Genomic DNA, 18,899 nt, shown 5'->3' on the forward strand with positions numbered 1-18,899 from the left:
GCCTCTCCCATTGCGGAGCACAGGCTCCGGACGCGCAGGCTCAGCAGCCATGGCTCACGGGCCCAGCCGCTCCGCGGCATGTGGGATCTTCCCGGACCGGGGCACAAACCCGCGTCCCCTGCATCGGCAGGCGGACTCTCAACCACTGTGCCACCAGGGAAGACCCGACTTGCCTTTCATTTTAAAGAGGATTCACAGACTTGAGTGTAAACTCTATAATGTAATATGTTTTTTTCCCACAGTTACTGAGCGTGCTAATCATGCCAAGGAGAGTTTATATGAGCTCAATATAGACAAATATGATGGGTAAGTAAGCGTCTTTCATCTGACTAATAAATAGTCAATTCTCGTCAAGTTTTACCCATCTGTCTTCGTTTAATTCACTCCCTTTCCTTACACCTTTTTTCCTAGTTGTAGAAGTAAAATAACCCTCCTCCTCCTAGAAAATTAGGACAAAGGCAGAAGCATTCAGTCACGTTCTTCTTGGAAAACCACCGTGTAATAGTTTTGTTGTCCTTCTCGGTCTTACCACCTACGTACAGAAATTTTTTCTGTATCGTTTGAAAGTATGTTATAGACATGATCAGCTTTCGTCCCTAAATATTTGTGTATATTTCCTAAAAGCAAGGATATTCTCTTACAGAACTAAAACGCAGGGATCAAAACCAGGAGATTAGCACTGATACGAATGCTGTTACCCATTTGCTGTCCTTATCAGACTCTGCCCGCTGTCCCCTTACTCCCTAAGGCAGAAGAGCCCTGGATCATATGTTGCCTTCAGACTCAGTGGGTGTGTCTCTAGTCTCCCGTGACCCGGACCAGATCCTCAGCCTTCTTGGTGTGGCTGAATTTTGAGAGAACAGGCCAGTGCCTTTGCAGCATGTCCCTTGGTTGTGGGTCTGTCTGAGGTTTCCTCTCGGTCAGGACCCGCTTGTGCGTTTCTGGCTGCGACAGCGCAGAGTGGGTGCTGTGCTCGTCCCCACAGGAGGCACCGGCCCCGAGTGTGACTCTGCATCTGTGTTGCGTCTGTACCTGCTGGCATGTCAGCTCCTGGAGAGCCGGCCTCCTCTGCCTTGTGCACAGCTGTCCCCGGCGCCTGGCACAGGGCTGGCACGCGGCAGGTGCTCCGTGAATGAACAGATGAGGCTGGGGAAAGGTGGTGAGGATCCCCAGAAAGCTTGTACCTAGATGTCCTACAGGCTCGGGTGTTTTGGAAAGATACTTTTGTTTTAATTTAATTATTTTGTTTATTTATTTTTGGCTGCGTTGGGTCTTCGTTGCTGTGCGCGGGCTTTCTCTAGTTGTGGCGAGCGGGGGCTACTCTTCGTTGCGGTGCGCGGGCTTCCCATTGCAGTGGCTTCTTTTGTCGCGGAGCACGGGCTCTAGAGGCACGCGGGCTCAGTAATTGTGGCTCTTGGGTCTAGAGCACAGGCTCAGTAGTTGTGGCACACGGGCTTAGTTGCTCCGCAGCATGTGGGATCTTCCCGGACCAGGGATTGAACCCATGTCCCCTGCATTGGCAGGCAGATTCTTAACCACTGCGCCACCAGGGAAGCCCCGGAAAGATACTCTTGAAAGCTGCGTGGCAAGTAGCAATGAGGATTGGACCCAAGGAAGCTGCCAGAGGTTATGGGTCTTGGGCAAGAGCTGGCTGGACAGTGGCAGAGGCAGCAGGGCTGCTCTCCAGGACGTTTGGGGGAGAATCGGCTGGTCCCCGTGACCGAGTCCTCACCAAGTGTCATCAAGCAATGAGATGAGCTGAAGCGGGTTTTGGTATGGGGGATGTCAGCTGAGCTGTGGGCCCCCTCCGGTCGGGTCAGCGTGAAGGCTGAGGAGCGGTGGCGTGCTGAGTGTCCCTGTGCCCCATCCCAGGGCCCCAAGAAGGCTCTAGGGTCTCAGGTGGGCAGCTGTGCTGCTCGGGACCTCAGGCGTGTGAAGAGCCTCCCTGGACGGGGGAGGGGTCAGGGAGGCGGATTAGGGTTACACGGCGGGAGTGGGTCATGAGTGGGCGGGGGGAGGAGCGTCAGGGCGGGAGGAAGCCACGTGTCACCCGCCCAAGAGGCCGAGTTCCTGGAGACCTTGTTCAGGGGCTGGAAGGCAGAGGGTAGAAGCCTGTCGAGCTCACGTCTTGTCTGCTTGTTTTTCGTCAGCCTCGCCTGCTAGGGAAGGAAGGGGCATTCTGCAGCTTGGCCCCAGGCCCTGCCCTTCACCCGGTCCCCCAGGCCCTGCCCTTCTCGACCTGTCAGAGCCTGGCCGTGTGGCATCAGGAGCCTCTCCCTGCAGGGCTGGGACGCAGACACGGAGGGTGTGAAGAGGTCTGCCGCGGGAGCGGGGAGTGAACTGAGATGGGCGGGGACTGTGCCGGCCGATGGGGCACGGGCACAGCTGCGGCCTGGGAGGCGGCTCGGAGGCCAGCGCAGGAGGGGGCTGGTGGTGCGGGGCAGGTGTGGAGGGCCTGACCCCTGTGTTCGTCCTGCAGCATCGTCTGTGTGGGCGGAGACGGCATGTTCAGCGAGGTCCTGCACGGCCTGGTGGGCAGGACGCAGAGGGACGCCGGCGTGGACCAGGACCAGCCGCGGGCGGCGCTCGTGCCCAGCCCGCTGAGGATTGGCATCATCCCCGCAGGTACGCGGGCCGGGAGGGGCCACCCTTGGGTTTTCCTTGAGGCTCATCCCTTTATTTCAGGTGCGCTCTTCTCTCCACGCACCTGACCCAGGACCGCCGCTGCGTGCGGGAAGGGGTCCTGCCGTCCCCCCAGACGCCTGCTTCCTGCCCGGCGCTGGGGGCACGGTCCTTGCTCTCAAAGGGTTGGCCGTTTGGGAGTGGGGGGGATGGGGGAGGCCCAGAGCACAGTGCAGGACAAGGGGAGCCTGGGGGGCAGGCGGTGTCCTGGAAGAAGTGACGGGCACCCGAGGCCGGGGGCTGCGCGTTGGGGCGGCAGGCCTCGGGGTGTGAGCGGGACAGGGGCCGGCCGTGCCGTGTCCTGAGGTGGCCGGCTAGGCGTGTTTGGTGTCTCCGGGAAGCACCCAGCTCTTAGGAGAATCACAGCGTTAAGCCGGTGGGGCTGGGGTGAAGCCGGGGCTTTGCAGACCACTCAGCGGAAGGAGGCACCCTCCTCACCCTGTGTCTGGGCCACAGTGGCAGGGACCCTGGCAGACCAGGTTCGGGTAGACATCCGCGTTCTCCGATGGCTCTGAGAATGGTGCTGTCACCCCATTTTCTGGGTGACGATGCGGGGTGCCAGGGTCAGGTTGCATGGTTGCCCAGAAGGGCGTGGACGGTGGGGCTCGGAGGCTGCCCTGCCCGCCCTGGGAAAGTCTGTCCTCCTCCACCTGCCCGAGTACTGTCTGTGTGTTAAGGATGTTCCCCTCAGTGGGTCACGTGTTTTCCAACTTCTCTGCCAAGCTAGGCTTTTTCCTTTAACCTTGTACGTGGTGTTTCTGGACTGCGTGAATTTTATTTTTCTACATTCGAATCTGTTTTCCTTTATGCCTCTTGTCACCATTTGCCCGTGTGGCTCTGATACCTAAAACCCTGGGCTGTTAAAACGGTCCAAGGGCGCAAGAGCTCAGGCCAATGCCACACACCGGGAGTGCCCCCGGGCAGGCACCCTGCTTCTCTGCGGCCTGGCGTGGACCGGGTCTTGCTGTGGAGCTCAGCAGACACACGGAGCAGCGTGGCAGGAGAGAGTCTCCAGTAGTGGGGCAGGGTAGAGGAGACGCCGCTGGCGTGGGTCTGGGTGAGTGGCTCGGAGGGGCTCCTTCCAGGGGGGGTTCCAGGAGCCTTCCTGAGACATGGGTGAGGGGCCAGGTGCAGAATGACGCATGCCAAGGATCCCCTGGGGCAGCGGGTGGCCATGGGAACAGCCGTGCGCTCAGGAGGGGGGCTTGAGGGACTGGGGAAAGGCCCTGGGTCAGGCTCTCGTCTTGAGGGCCGCGTGTGAGACCACCCTCTGCGTTCCGTTCTAGAGCAGCGGCAGGTGGGCTGCCCGGGTCCCGGGTGGACGCTGGACATCGGGTGTGTGGTCGGCTGTGACTCGGGCACAGTTTCAGTGGCAGAGCCAGCGGGACTTGGCGAATCAGCTGGCGCAGCCAGCCCAAGCCCGCCAGCAGGAGCCCCCTGGCACTGGGCTGTGGGCACTGGCCGTGGAGCTCAGGGACAGTGTGTCGGGGTTCGGAGCTGGGTGGTCCTGCCTGGGCCTGCTCAGGTCTCAGGAAGGCCGGCACAGTGGGGGCGGGGAGACAGCAGTGCCCAGACTGTGCTTGCAAGAAGAAGGGCACATGCCCCCTGCCTCTGCCCTGGGCCGGGTGACACAGCTTCCGGGAGGGCCGCCTCCCAGGTGGGGCCTCGAGGAGGGGCAGGCTGCAGGTGGCTCTGGGGCACAGGGGCTGGGGATCAGGAGGCTCCTGACGCCCGAGATGAACCAGATCTTACGTCTGGAGCTGGCGCTCCCTCTGGGTTAAATAAAGTCTTCACCGCACAGAGATCTCTGGGAGTTACGTTGTCCCCAGAGGGGACAGTGAGCTGTCGGAAGCAGACTGAATGTTAAAAAAGCAAGAAGTGGTGTTTGGGGGATGAAAAAGAATCAGACGTTCTCCTGCCCTGAAGTGGCTGTCTGCTGGTGCCCCGGCTGCCAGACCAAAGCACAGGGGTCCACAGCCCGCAGACACCCCGTGCTCTGTCCATCCGTTCCCTCGGTGGGTCCTCGTGCGTACGTTCTGCTGGCCTCCTGTGGGCTGGCCTCGCTGGGGACCCCGCGAGGGAACACAGCGGGGACGCAGGGAGTCCAGGGGGAGAGGCAGGTGATGAGCATGAAACGGAGAGAACAGAGCAGTGGGGCCCGGGGGAGCACGGTCCGGACAGGCGCAGGGGGCCTTCCATGTGTGATCCCACTCAGAGGCCTGAAGGGTGGGGGACAGCACCCTGCATCTGGGGCATGACGTTCTACGCCGGAGGAGCAGCACAGGCGATGACCCCGAGGCAGGAAAGGCTTGGCTGTGGGTGGTGCCGACGTGAGCAGGGTGAGTGAGAGGCAGAGTGGATGGAGGTGGGAGCTGCTGGGGGGGCAGGGGGGAGGTGGCCCCGTGGAGGATGCTGAGCTGAGTACCTTCTTTAAACGTCTGATTTTTCAGCAAAGTGACCCCTGAAACCTACTAGAAACTCGGTTCACTTACCCTATTTGTTGCCCTAAGGACTTGGGTGACAGTGAATGCGTGTGCCCCAGCCCGGGGCAGCCCCCCCTGAGCCCTCTGCTTTTTTCTGTAGAGTTCAGGTGCCTGTAGGTTCTGCGCCATCTCACACCCTCGGTGGAAGCGTTTGTGGTTAGTTCCTAGTGAATGAACTCAGAAAAGTGGGCCACGTCCAGCCCAGCCCTCTAGAGCGGGCGGTTTGCCCCAGGTGTGGCCCAGGACTGACTGTCTGACCAGTGGCCTTCAGCCTGTCCCTGTCCTGCCCACTGTTCCCACACGAGGTGCCTCTCAAGCAGCTTCTGTGACAAGATGCTGTTGTTGAGAAGGGTCATCAAAAAGGGCCCGTCTTTGTTGTGGCTGTAAAAAGGATGATGCAGCAGGTCAGAAGTGCTGCGGATTTTTTCCCTACTCGAGACAGATCCCTTTATGAGACTTTCAACTTGATTCTAACATCTGTTTAATAGAGCAAGTTAGACCCAGAAATAAAGAGGGACTTTAAAGATCAAAAGGACATGGTGCAAAGTGCAGACCACTCGTTTCTTCATTTTTATTTGAGATCACTGCTGAATTTCTACTGATTAAAAGACTGCTGAATATACAAGTTATATCTGAAAAAATGCAGGGGAGGGGACTTCCCTGGTGGCGCAGTGGTTAAGAATCCGCCTGCCGATGCAGGGGACTCGGGTTCGAGCCCTGGTCCGGGAAGCTCCCACATGCTGCCGAGCAACTAAGCCTGTGCGCCACAACTACTGAGCCTGTGCTTTAGAGCCCGCGTGCCACAACTACTGAAGCCCCCATGCCTAGAGCCCGTGCTCCGCAACAAGAGAAGCCACCGCAATAAGCCCGTGCACTGCAACGAAGAGTAGCCCCCGCTCGCCACAAGTAGAGAAAACCCGCGTGCAGCAACGAAGACCCAAGGCGGCCAAAAATAAAAATAAAATAATTAATTAATTTTTTTAAAAATGCAGGGGATGTTGGATGTCTGATCCGTTTTTGTTCTAAAGGATGGTTTGTGAAGAAATTAAACAGTGCAGTAGGCACGTAAGGGGAGCACGTGGGCTCTGGAAATTCTGGGAAGCTCTAGGGATATGAAGGTGTGCTACAAGGTAATTTCGTGGCTCTTTTGTAGTTTATTTTCTTAGAAATGTTTATACCCGTTATTCGGGTACGGGTACCCTCAGTTAGAAAAATAAGGGTGTGGAAGATAGTCTGAAACCACGTAGTTTTCCTTAAATACTGTTAATTCCAGTTTAAGAATTAAGTCACTCCTGTAATCTTAAATGTGCATTTAAACCGTTTTACTTTTCGGCCCATTTTTGGAATGAGATGTCATTCAAGCCTTCAGGTTAAGATTAACAAAAAAGAAAAATACACATATTAAAAAATATATCAGTCTGTATGTGTTTATATAAGTTTCCGACCATAAGAAGGCATATGTTAGCTTAGATTAAATAGTTAAGAGGCTTCTACTCTGATCTCAAACTGGACCAGATTCTGTTGCTCTAAGAGATGCCTGCGATCCAGCGCGTCTATTTAGAACCATGGACTTTCAGGCGCCCCTTAGGCTGAGGGCCTTATAGAATGTTCCGGGGCCTGAGGGCACAGTATCTGGGTCCTGCCTGCGGCCAGAGCTTGTGTGCCTGTTAACAGGATGGTTATTCCCTGATGGGCCTCAACCTGTGTTGGTTGTGTGTCTGAGGCAACGTTTATGGTGCCATTCTGGATACCGTCAGGGTTTATTCTTGGGAAATCTAGACTAGGGTTTTCGGCTATTCAGCAGATGTGTTAAAATTCAGATCGCTCGGCCCCAACCCAAACCTACTGAGTCAGGATCTCGGGGGTGGGGCGGGGCTCAGGAGTGTGTTATAAATAAGCACCCGGGAGGTGTTCTGCCCACTCAGGTGGAGAACAGAGACGTGGGTGATGACCCAGTTAGAACCAGGACAGACCGAGGGAGGACCCGTAGCATCACTGCCGTGCCCTCGGGATCCCGGTGCTAGCTGGGTGCTCTGAGGTCACCTCCACTCTATAGACAGGGGTGTGGGCAGGAGGAGGCAGAGCCCCGGCCGAGCCGGTGGGGTTCAGAGCGGGTCCCGCTGGCCCCTCACGTCTGTCAGCCGGCACCTGCTGCGCCCTCATGACCCAGGGGTGGGCTGAGGCTCCGGGTCTCTCGCCGCGCACAGGTCTGCGGTGCTTTTTCTGTGACCTCCACGAGCTGTCCTTGCTTTGCATGCACTTTCCCACTGCAGAGTCCCTCTGGTCTTGTGATCAGGAGCCCCAGGGCTGCTGCCCACCTTTGTGGCAGCCAGGAGCGGGGACCCCGTGCAGAGCGCTGAGACTTGCGCCCTGGCGCCCCGCTGCCCCCGCTGCAGGGACTTCCCAGGGGCCCCGCCCCCCAGACGGGCTCAGGAGGGGTCTCTGAACTCTGTGAGGAGCTGGTTGATGGTAGTCAAGGTCAGTCTCAGTACTCTTGCTGAACCAACCTCAGTGACTAATTTTGGAGGCACACGGAGCTTATTCCTTATTTACTCCAGGGCCACGGAAGAGCTTTACCACTCATTCCCCTGGAAGACACGCTGGGATCTTAAGTGATTGTAGTGATATTAAGGACCTTCCCCTCCCCTTTTAGGGTCGACAGACTGTGTGTGTTACTCAACGGTTGGCACGAACGACGCGGAGACCTCGGCTCTGCACATCGTCGTGGGTAGGTGCCTCTCTCAATGCCGCACTTGGCTTGCTCCATCCCAGGTCCCCGGGCACACGCGGGTGTCGGTCCGCCTCGCCGTGTGGGTGCCCGTCCGTCCGCCCGCAGGGCCCTGGCTGCCACCCTTCCCTGCCACTTCCCATCCAGAAGCGCTGCTCTGCTCGGAACCCTCTGGTGCTCTCTCCAGAGCATTGGGGGCGCCCGCGCCCCGGTGGTTCTCCGTGGCATCCCCTGCGCTGGCCAGGAGCTCCTCTGCCCGACACGTCCGCCCCCTCATCCCTGCTCGGGACTCGGCCCCTTGTCGCCCTGTGGGGACAGGCCTCCCCAGTCACACACACACCCCCACCCCCGCTCCTCTAGAAAGCATGTCCCCCGGGGTAGGAAGCCCCAGGCTGCTTGTAAAGCTGCTCGGAGCTGTCCAGGCACCCTCGGCACACACGTGTGGCTCCCTCTGCCCGTCCTTGTCCCTGGTGGCAGTGCTCCTCACGTGTCATCCAGAGTCACAGAACGGCTGTGTTTACAGACGGTGCACGTGTGATTTTACATTTGAAGATGCCAGGCGCCTTTTCCACCTTCCTCTCTGTTAGTGGCATTTAGTGAGCTTCACGGTCACATTGTTTTCCCCTCCTTACGGAACAGCTTTCCAAGCCCGTTTTGGAAATTTGAGTCCATTTTAGTCACTTGAGTGGAGAGCAGGAGGCCGGGCTCCCCGGGAGAACAGCCCACGGCCTTGACTGCCTCTGCCTGTCTCACGCTTTAATCCGCGGCTCCGCCACGGCCGCCGGGCGCTGTGCAGCGGGACAGGCGGAGGGGCGCGGCGTCCACCCTGGCTTCTCTACGCAGGGGACTCGCTGCCCATGGACGTGTCCTCTGTGCATCACAACAGCACGCTGCTGCGGTACTCAGTGTCCCTGCTAGGCTACGGCTTCTACGGGGACATCATCAAGGACAGCGAGCAGAAGCGGTGGATGGGTCTCATCAGATACGACTTCTCAGGTAACTCAAGAGTACCACGCCGGGAGCTTGCACACACGGCCTCTGCCTCGCTCAGGGTGGGGCCCCGTTCACAGACGGAAACCAGGGGGCGAGAGCCTGACGGGTCCCGGGTGCCCGGAGAACCACTGCCGTCGGTCACAGGCCAGTTCTCACATGTGCTCAGAGCTGGAACAAAGAGGAGTGGAGGTCGATCCCAGATCGTACAAACAAGTGATGGTCTGCCCTTTCAGGTCACATGCAGCACCACCCTTCAGCCTTCAAATGCGTTTAAATGCAGAAAAAAAGTTTGAAAGGATGTAGGATTCAAAGTTTGACACTTGGTGCTGAGATGAATGCCTTGGCTGTATTTATTTATTTGCAGGGACTTATAGTACTATTTTATTTTATTTTTTAACATCTTTATTGGAATATAATTGCTTTACACTGTTGTGTTAGTTTCCGCTGTATGACAAAGTAAGTCAGCCATATGCATACATATATCCCCATATCTCCTCCCTCTTGCGTCTCCCTCCCTCCCACCCTCCCTATCCCACCTCCTCTAGGTGGTCACAAAGCACCAAGCTGATCTCCCTGTGCTATGCGGCTGCTTCCTACTAGCCATCTATTTTACATTTGGTAGTGTATATGCGTCAATGCCACTCTCTCACTTCGTCCCAGCTTACCCTTCCCCCTCCCCGTGTCCTCAGGTCCATTCTCTACATCTGCGTCTTTATTCCTGTCCTGTCCCTAGGTTCATCAGAACCTTTTTTTTTTAGATTCCATATATATGTGTTAGCATGTGGTATTTGTTTCTCTCTTTCTGACTTACTTCACTCTGTATGACAGACTCTAGGTCCATCCACCTCACTACAAAGAACTCAATTTCCTTTCTTTTTATGGCTGAGTAATATTCCACTGTATATATGTGCCACATCTTCTTTATCCATTCATCTGTCGATGGACACTTAGGTTGCTTCCGTGTCCTGGCTATTGTAAATAGAGCTGCAGTGACCATTGTGGTACATGACTCTTTTTGAATTATGGTTTTCTCAGGGTATATGCCCAGTAGTGGGATTGCTGGGTCGTATGGTAGTTCTATTTTTAGTTTTTTAAGGAACCTCCATACTATTCTCCACAGTGGCTTGTATCAATTTACATTCCCACCAACAGTGCAAGAGGGTTCCCTTTTCTCCACACCCTCTCCAGCATTTATTGTTTGTAGATTTTTTGATGATGGCTTGGCTGTATTTAATGAGTGTCATTTCTCTGGTCACTGCCCTTTATAGGTTACTTTTGGGTAAATTTACAGGCACACCTTTGGAGATATTTAGGGTTCAGTTCCAGACCACCTTCAGAAAGCAAGTATCAAAATAAAGCAAGTCACACGAATTTTTTGCATTCCCAGTGCATATAAAAGTTATGTTTAGGCTATACTGTGGTCTGTTAAGTGTGCAACAGCATTACGTCTAAAATAAAGATATAATGCTTCACGGTTAAAGGGTGCTCTGCGTCACGGGCGCCTTCAGTAAGTCGTAACCTTTGTGCTGCGTCTTGCCTCGATGTGGATGGCTGCTGACGGATCAGGCTCGTGGGTGCTGAGGGCTGTGGGGGGGCCGCCGCGTTGCCTTAAAATACGACAGCAGTGAAGTCTGCTGCATCGGTCGACCCTTCCTTTCAGGAACGATCGCTTTGTGGCCTGCAGTGAAATTTGATAGCACTTTCCCCACAGTAGACCTTCTTTCAAAAGCGGAGTCAGTCCTCTCAGACCCTGCCGCTGCTCTATCAGCTAAGTTTACGTCATATTCTACATCCTTCGCTGTCATCTTAACAATCTCCACAGCATCTTCACCAGGAGTAGATTCCATCTCAAGAAGCCGCTCTCTTTGCTCATCCATAAGAAGCAACTCCTCATCCATTAACATTTTATCATGAGATGCAGCAGTACGGTCCCATCTTCAGGCTCCACTTCTTTTTTAAAAAAAACTTTTTCTTTTTTCTAATGTTATTTTATAAATTTATTTATTTATTTAATTTTTGGCTGCACTGGGTCTTCGTTGCTGCGCGCGGGCTTTCTCTTGTTGCGGCGAGTAGGGGCTTCTCTTCATTGTGGTGCGCAGGCTTCTCATTGCAGTGGCTTCTCTTGTTGCGGAGCTCAGGCTCTAGGTGCGCGGGCTCAGTAGTTGTGGCGCACGGGCTTAGTTGCTCCGCGGCATGTGGGATCTTCCCGGACCAGGGCTCGAACCCGTGACCCCTGCATTGGCGGGTGGATTCTTAACCACTGCGCCACCAGGGAAGCCCCAGGCTCCACTTCTGATTCTAGTTCTCTTGCTGTTTCCACCACATCTGCAGTGACTTCCTCCACTGAGGTCTGAACCCCTCCAAGTCATCCAGGAGGGTTGGAATCAACGTCTTCCAAACTCCTGTTAATGTTGATATTTTGAACTCTTCCCATGAATCATCCCAGATGTTCTTAATGGCATCTGGACGGTGAAGGTTTTCGGTTTACTTTGCCCAGATCCATGAGAGAAATTACTGTCTGTGGCAACTATAGCCTTACAAAATGTATTTATTAAGGAGTAAGACTTGAAAGTTGAAATGGGGACTTCCCTGGTGGTGCAGCGGTTAAGAATCCGCCTGCCAATGCAGGGGACACGGGTTCGAGCCCTGGTCCAGGAAGATCCCACATGCCACGGAGCAACTAAGCCCGTGCGCCACAACTACTGAGCCTGCGCTCTGGAGCCCACGAGCTGCAACTACTGAGCCCGTGTGCCACAACTTCTGAAGCCCACGCGCCTAGAGCCCATGCTCTGCAACAAGAGAAGCCACCGCAGTGAGAAGGGCACACACAGCAATGACGAGTAGAGAAAGCCTGCACATAGCAACGAAGACCCAACATACCAAAAATAAATAAATGAATTAAATTTTAAAAAAAGAAAAGAAAGTTGAAATGACTCCTTGATCCATGGGCTGCAGAATGAGTGTTGTGTTGTCAGGCATGAAAACAACATGAATCTCGTCCATCTCCCTCAGAGCTCTTGGGTGACCAGGTGCATTGTCATTGAGCAGTAACTTTTTTTTTTTTTTTTTTTTTTGCGGTACGTGGGCCTCTCACTGTTGTGGCCTCTCCTGTTGCGGAGCACAGGCTCCGGACGCGCAGGCTCAGCGGCCATGGCTCACGGGCCCAGCCACCCCGTGGCATGTGGGATCCTCCCGGGCCGGGACACGAACCCGCGTCCCCCGCATCGGCAGGCGGGCTCTCAACCACTGCGCCACCAGGGAAGCCCGAGCAGTAACATTTTGAAAGAAATCTTTTTTTCTGAGCAGTAGGTCTCAACAGTGGGCTTAAAATAGTCAGTTAATCATGTTGTAAATAGATGTGTTTATAAACAGGCTTTGTTGTTCCATTTACAGAGCACAGGCAGAGTGGATCTAGCATAATTCTTAAGGGCCCCAGGATCTTCAGATGGTAAATGAGCACTGGCTTCAACTTAAAGCCACCCCTAACCGGAGAGCCAGCCTATCTGTCCTCTGGAGCTCTGAAGCCAGGCAGCGACCTCTCCTCTCCAGCTGGGGAAGTCCTCTGGGTGGCATCTTCTTCCAGTAGAAGGCTGTCTCCTCTGCACTGAAAATCTGTTGTTTGGTGGAGCCAGCTTCGTGAATGATCTTAGCTGGGTCTCCTGGCCCGCTGGCTGCAGCTTCTGCACCGGCACTTGCTGCTTCCCCTGGCACTTCAATGTTAGGAGGCGGCCTCTTTCCTTCGACCTCATGACCCGGCCTCTGCTCGCTCCACACTCTTCTGCAGCCCCTCACCTCCCTCAGCCCGGGCGTGCTGGGGGCGCAGGCAGCTCGATGGACAGCACCCACAGTTTGCCAGAGGGGCCGGCCACGGTCTGGTGGCAGTGCTGCCTGGTCTTTTCCCTGAGTTCCTCCAAGACACCAAAGTTGTGGATGATGGGGTCAAGCGTGGGGGTGCGCCGGGGGCTTCACCGGGCGGAACCTGCAGGCCACGTCATCGAGGCCACGACGAGGGGTCACTGGTGGCCAAGACGTCCCCTTTGCCAGGGTGGAAGGCAGCCCTGGTGGCCGGGAGCCTGCAGTCCTGTGTGATGGCGGTGGCAGCCCAGCCTGAAGTGGGAGGGGGCCATGTCCTCCTGCGGACGCTCTGTCCCCAGGCAGGGGCCCCGCACCCGCGCTCCGCCGATGCTGGCGGCGCGGCCTCCCGCGCAGGCCGTGGCGCGCGTGGGCGTGTCTCTCCGTCTCGCTCTGTCCTCAGGTTTGAAGACCTTCCTCTCCCATCACTGCTACGAAGGGACAGTGTCCTTCCTGCCGGCGCAGCACACGGTGGGCTCCCCGAGGGACAGGACACCCTGCCGGGCGGGGTAAGCACATCCCTCACGTGCGTTTCTGCTCAAACGATGAGCGAGAAGCAGGACTGGCTGGGGTTTGCTCCTGCTGTGAAGTGAGCGGGCAGTGCTGGGCAACGTAGACGGGAGGGGCTGCTTCCTCCTGACCAGCGGTCAGGGTCCCACGCACCCTGAGGGGGTCCCGCTGTGTCCCCCACGCTGGGTCCTGGGTCACGGGGCGGCCCAGGGTCAGGTCTGGTCCCCGTCTTCTACCCAGCAGAGGGCTCACACCTCGCCGTCTGCCCCAGTGCGGGGATCCGGGGATGTGAGAAATGATGCAGACGAGCCCCCGTATGGACAGCTCTGTGCGCGCCCTTGCGGTGCCCGTGGAGCTGGCTGGACGGGCCCCCTGTCCCCCCACTGGGTGGTCAGGAGAGGCCGGTCCAGACCCCGGGCCAGCAGTGGGGGCCCCTCTGCGTGTCATGCTGCCTTGTCGCCCTGTGTGTCCCCACCGTGCCCAACAGCGTGTGCCCGGGTTAACTTGGAACGAGTGTCGGGTTGTCACCTGTACCCGCGGCCCGACAGCCCGCATCTCGTCCCTGCTCCTCAGTCTGAGGACGCGGAGAGGCTGAGGGGTTTTATATGAACTCGGGGGTTTTCCTTCCTCCTTTAAGTCATTCAGATGTGGGCCCTTCCTTCCCCTGGTCTCTCCTTTAAGTGAAGAATTTGAGGCCATAAAATCAAAGAGTTAGGGGCGCGGCCGTTCGACGGCCTGCATCCAGCGGTGCCCAGCACCACAAACACCTTTCAGACCAACGACCAAGTCCCGCGACAGCTGCTCTGAGCCGTTCACTTGCTCGTTACTGACTGGACCAGGTCACCGCTGTGTTACCTGTTTTGTGAAAGGGAACAAAGTCTCAGGCCGGGAATCCACGCTGGGACCTGCACCTTGTTCTTTGCTCCGTCAGCCCACCCCCCAGGGGCAACAGAAGGGCCTCATGGGATGCCGTTTGCTTTTTGTAATGTTTATCAATTTCCAAAACGGATATGTTGTCTGTGTAATTTTTAAGAGTGGATCTGATTCTGAGAACTCAAATTAATATGCAAACCAAATATTTTTAAGCAAAGCCTCTGAAATATGCAAAGAATTGAAATGCTTTTGCAGTCTAGGTTACAGGCAAGGGGGGGCGTGTTCTTGTCCTCCAGGTGCTTTGTCTGCAGGCAGAGCAAGCGGCAGCTGGAGGAGGAGCGGAAAAGGTCGCTGTACGGCTTGGAGAGCGCCGGTAACGTGGCTGGGCCGGCTCGGCCGGGGGGACCTGCCCGGGGCCTCGGGGCTCGCCCCTCCCCCCACTTCTCTGCAGGGGCACCTGCTTCCACTTCATCTCCAGGCAGAGTGCGTGGTTGCCTTTGCCAGACTCTGGGGAAAAGAGGGGATTTTGTGGAAGGGCCCATCTTGCCACGTCCCTCTGAACTACTCTTGTGGCGCCAGCCAGGCGCCTGTCCCTAGAATGGTCCGGAACGGGGGTCAGCGAGTGGGCTCAGCAGTGCTCCAGAAACTGTTCGTGGACGCTGAAATTTGAGTTTCACGTCATTTTCACATGTCACAAAATACTTTCCTTCTTTTGATTTTTTTTTTTAACCACTTAGAAATGTAAAACCCATTCTTAGCTCGCAGGCCACACCCAGTCAGGTAGGTGGTGGGCCAGATTTGGCGACCCCTGCTCTAGATCGTGGTCCCAAGTCCCAGGCGAGGGCCCGAGGAACAGCTCTTCCTCTCGGGAGGTGACCGCCGGGCACAGTGGCGGGCGCAGATTTCTTTGTGTTGACGCTGAGAAGCGATCGCGTGGTGCGTCTGTAGAGACGACCCCTCCCGGTCATCTCAGGACGCCCGCCTGCCCGGCTCGGAGTTAACGTGGCATCTGCAATGCTTCTTCCTGCTTCAGAGGAGGTGGAAGAGTGGAAGGTCGTCTGCGGGCAGTTCCTGGCCATCAACGCCACCAACATGTCCTGTGCTTGTCCCCGGAGCCCCCAGGGGCTCTCCCCGGCCGCCCACCTGGGAGATGGGTCTTCCGACCTCATCCTCATCCGGAAGTGCTCCCGGTTCAACTTCCTGAGGTTTCTCGTCAGGCACACCAACCAGGGCGACCAGGTACGGGCACCTCTGCTTCCACGTGGCCTGCGTCGGCGGCCGCTTCTGCCTGGGCGACCCCGATGTCTGTGTTGTAGGATCGGCTGTGAACTCAAGGGAAAGAAGGACAGATGTTTCTGTTTGCGTTTCACCCACTTTGAAGTCTTAGTCATCGTTACTGCTTGTAAAATCTCATTTGAAAATATAAAGTCTTTGAGCAGAGGAACTAGGAGGCGTGAATGTTTCTCTTCCTGTTTAAAAACAGAATGAAGTGATGCAGTGCAACCTTCTGTTGCCCTTGCTGGTCACTCACAACAAAATCTTTCAGCTCCCGGAAAGGGAGACTCTTCTAGCAAAAGCCTTTCCTTAGTCACTGGCACCCTTGTAGTGACACGGGGCCGGGGAGGGCGAGTCTAACAATACCCAGACTGTTGCAACTTCTGATCAGTCTACAATTTTAGTCAAGTTTGTGGCTGTTAAATTTTTTTAAGATCTGGGCCAACAGCGTTTTTATGTGGCTTTTAAAATACTGCTTGTTAAAAAGGTAAATAGTCGTACAAGTCGCTGCTCAGGAGCCGCAGAGTTCTTTACTCTGTGTCATTCACTGTGGATGGGACCGGGTTGTGAGAGTCGTGGTGACCACTTCTCTCGTCCCTGAGCTGCGGGGCGAGGAGCAGCCGGGAGGCCCCGATGGCTGTCCCGCCCCCAGCGCAGCAGCGCTGAGAGCATGTTTCCGTCCTGCTGTCTCTTGGTAGTTCGACTTCACTTTCGTCGAAGTCTATCGCGTCAAGAAGTTCCAGTTTGTGTCGAAGCCTGCGGAGGACGAGGACGGCAGCGTCTGGGGCCGCGGGGAGAAGCGATTGGGGCAGCTGTGTAGCGACCGCCCCCCGTGCTGCTGCACCGTCTCCAGCAGCGCCTGGAACTGCGACGGGGAGGTTCTGAGCAGCCCTGCCATCGAGGTCAGGTGAGTGAAGGTGGAGCTGGGGCTCTGTGAGCCTGGCGCCCTCACAGCCTAAAGCATAAGAGTGCGTCACAGACGCACGTGTGTTTCCCCGGGTGAAATCCCCAGGGAGACGCCGTGACCTCAGGTTTGGAAGGATGCTGAGGGGTCGGTCTTTTCACAGGCTTTGAAGCCCCTCAGTTTTATTTTTCTGCGCCACATCCTGCACTGCCAGCACTGGCATTCCCTCTCTTGTCTCCTCACTAGTTAAACAAACTAACAAAGCACCTCTGTGGGCATTTTCCAAGTCCTGGATCCACTGACCACCCGGAGATGCTCTGGCCCCAGGGAGCCCAGCCCGCGGCCGTGCTGTGGTCCAGGCACCAGGCCCGCCCCTCCGGCTCTGAACCTACTGGGCCTGCTGTGTTTGGACTTGGGAATCTGAAGTCTGATTCTATGTATTTATTACATCGCCAGATGAAATAGGAGTGCCAAGAACATGGTTTTTTGTCCCACTGAAAGACACAGTAAAGGAAACTGTTTTTTAGAAAAAGGCTGTTGATTGAGGTGTGCGTGTAACAGTTACAAGAGACTGAGGGAGAACTGTAAAGTTCTAGAAGGATTCTGTCCTGTGACCAATGGCTTTAGGATCTTGGTCGACCTTAAGGAATCCAAACTGGACTCTCGCTGGCGATAGCAGAGTGGGTGTTACACGAGCAAGGCGGTCAGGAGCGAGCCTGTAGGCCCCCGCCCCCGCTGCCTGGAAGGATGGGTGGCGGGTGCGCCCTTCCATGTTTCAGGATGCTGCGTAGTATCCCCGTTTATAATCCCCACTCTAAGTGGCTTCTCAGCCAACCAGCTGCTGGTCCCAGCTGGGTCTCCTGCCTGTTAAGCGTGCAAGCCAAAGCCGCGGGCAGGGGCAGGCTCTCCAGCCTCCCCCAGTCCCAGTCTGCGTGCTCCCTGCTCTTGCGAGCAGGACGCGGCCAGTGTGGCAGTGACCGCCCTGCTCACATCTCAGGACAAGAGGCGGCTCCAAGGTCACAGGCGAACCCGCCCTGCCTGCCAGTCGTGCGTGCAGGGGTTCGGCTCCTGTAGACTCATTTCACAAGTTAAGGAAACGGAATTATTCTTAATGCCGGCTTATGAATTGCTGAAAGTTAAAAAAGGCATTCTTTTGTGAAATATATCCTACACATCTGGATAAAGATTGCGCTGCCTTGAACAGCGAGTCACTTACTTATGGGGTCTTTGGGACTAACCGTCTCTCAGGAGGCTGTGACGTCATTCATCAAGCGGGACGGCGGCACTGCCGGTGGGACCCCAGAGCCCACGCTGACCTCCGAGCCCCCGCTCATGTGCTGTGGCTCTCTGTGGAAGGCGGGCGCTTGGGCTGGCGTGGCGACACTTGTCTTCCGTGACTGCACATTTCCCGCGTCTCCTACTCGCTCGGGCTTGCCCTTCAGGGGACCCTCCCCATGGCCCCGTCAGCTCAGTCCTCATAAGGAGACTGAGGCAGGGAGAGAGGCGGCCTCTGCTCGCGGGTGGGGCGCTGGAATTAGAACCGGGTCTACGGGGTCCCGGATCTCCACTTGGCCGTCAGCTGCCCTTTGCAGAGTAGGTCTCTCAGGAGTGTCAGGAAGTTGCTCTGCGCCCCTGGCCTGTCGCTGCCGGGTGGGACCAGAGACTGCCACGGTGAGACCCACCGTCCTGGTGCATGAGGCCCACCTCCGCCCTCGACCAGCTGGGGGGCCGAGAGTCAGGGGACGCGCAGGGTCTGAGTGTGGCCCTTTGTCTCTGCAGGGTCCACTGCCAGCTGGTCCGGCTCTTTGCACGAGGAATCGAGGAGAACTCGAAGCAGGAGTCGCACCGCTGAGCCGCCGCCTCGCGTCACCGGCCTCGCTGTGCTTGGGAAGCGGGAGCGTATTGAAGAAAATTACTGCAGACCAATTACGTTGATGTGCATTCAGACTTAGAAATTTATTTTTGATAGTTAAATCTTGATTTTAGAAAAAATACCTTTTGTCAACAATTCTGTGGACGTATTTGGCGTTTTCAGTTCTGTGTGAGTCTTTGGGTTGCGTTTCATGTAACTTACCCTCAGCAAGTGGCGCTTGTTGATTTGGGAGCGCTTGGCTTCTTAGATTTCAACCATGCTGACGGCGCAGATGTTACAGCGGCCCACTTGCGGCTCTGTCGCAATAACTGTAGGGACAACGCGACGTGAATGCTTTCCGTTGAGGTCACGCCACCAGGACACGAGTGTCTACAGGGTCACCGATCTGCTTGGCAAGACTTACCCTGTAGTAGCTTGTGATCAAGTTGTGGAAAGTAGTTGGTTCTCTTTGCCTTTGTAGTACCTGCATCTTAACTTGCGATTAAGGCATTATTACTGGACCCTTCCTGTCCCGGGCGACTACAGTGCAACATCACAGTCCTGCCCGAAGCGACGCTTCCAGAGTAGCCCATTCTAGCGGGTGAGAAGAACACTCCAAGTAACGATGCCACTGTAGCTTGAAAAGTCACAGTGGTGTCTCTAGACAGTCCAGCAGGGAGCGAGGACAATCAGGAGCTCTGGAAACGGGCGGCTTGCAAAACCCTCGCGAGGGTTTTAACTCTTTTA

The 18,899-nt window shown here is 56.0% G+C and overlaps 1 protein-coding gene across 1 annotated transcript in view; it reads left to right on the top strand.

The window, feature by feature from the left end:
- CERK (ceramide kinase) overlaps positions 1–18,152 on the top strand; it is a 35,734-nt gene extending 17,582 nt beyond the window's left edge. Inside the window, exons 6-14 of the mRNA XM_007454086.1 lie at positions 243–306; positions 2,480–2,625; positions 7,819–7,893; positions 8,737–8,889; positions 13,142–13,247; positions 14,418–14,494; positions 15,155–15,360; positions 16,095–16,303; positions 18,080–18,152. Coding sequence (XP_007454148.1) covers positions 243–306; positions 2,480–2,625; positions 7,819–7,893; positions 8,737–8,889; positions 13,142–13,247; positions 14,418–14,494; positions 15,155–15,360; positions 16,095–16,303; positions 18,080–18,152 — 1,109 coding nt within the window. The remainder of the gene's footprint in view (positions 1–242; positions 307–2,479; positions 2,626–7,818; positions 7,894–8,736; positions 8,890–13,141; positions 13,248–14,417; positions 14,495–15,154; positions 15,361–16,094; positions 16,304–18,079) is intronic.
- Positions 18,153–18,899: the final 747 nt, after the last annotated feature.

The sequence above is a fragment of the Lipotes vexillifer genome, unplaced genomic scaffold (assembly GCF_000442215.2).
Source record: "Lipotes vexillifer unplaced genomic scaffold, Lipotes_vexillifer_v1.1 scaffold382, whole genome shotgun sequence".
In the NCBI taxonomy this organism is placed as follows: Eukaryota; Metazoa; Chordata; class Mammalia; order Artiodactyla; family Lipotidae; genus Lipotes; species Lipotes vexillifer.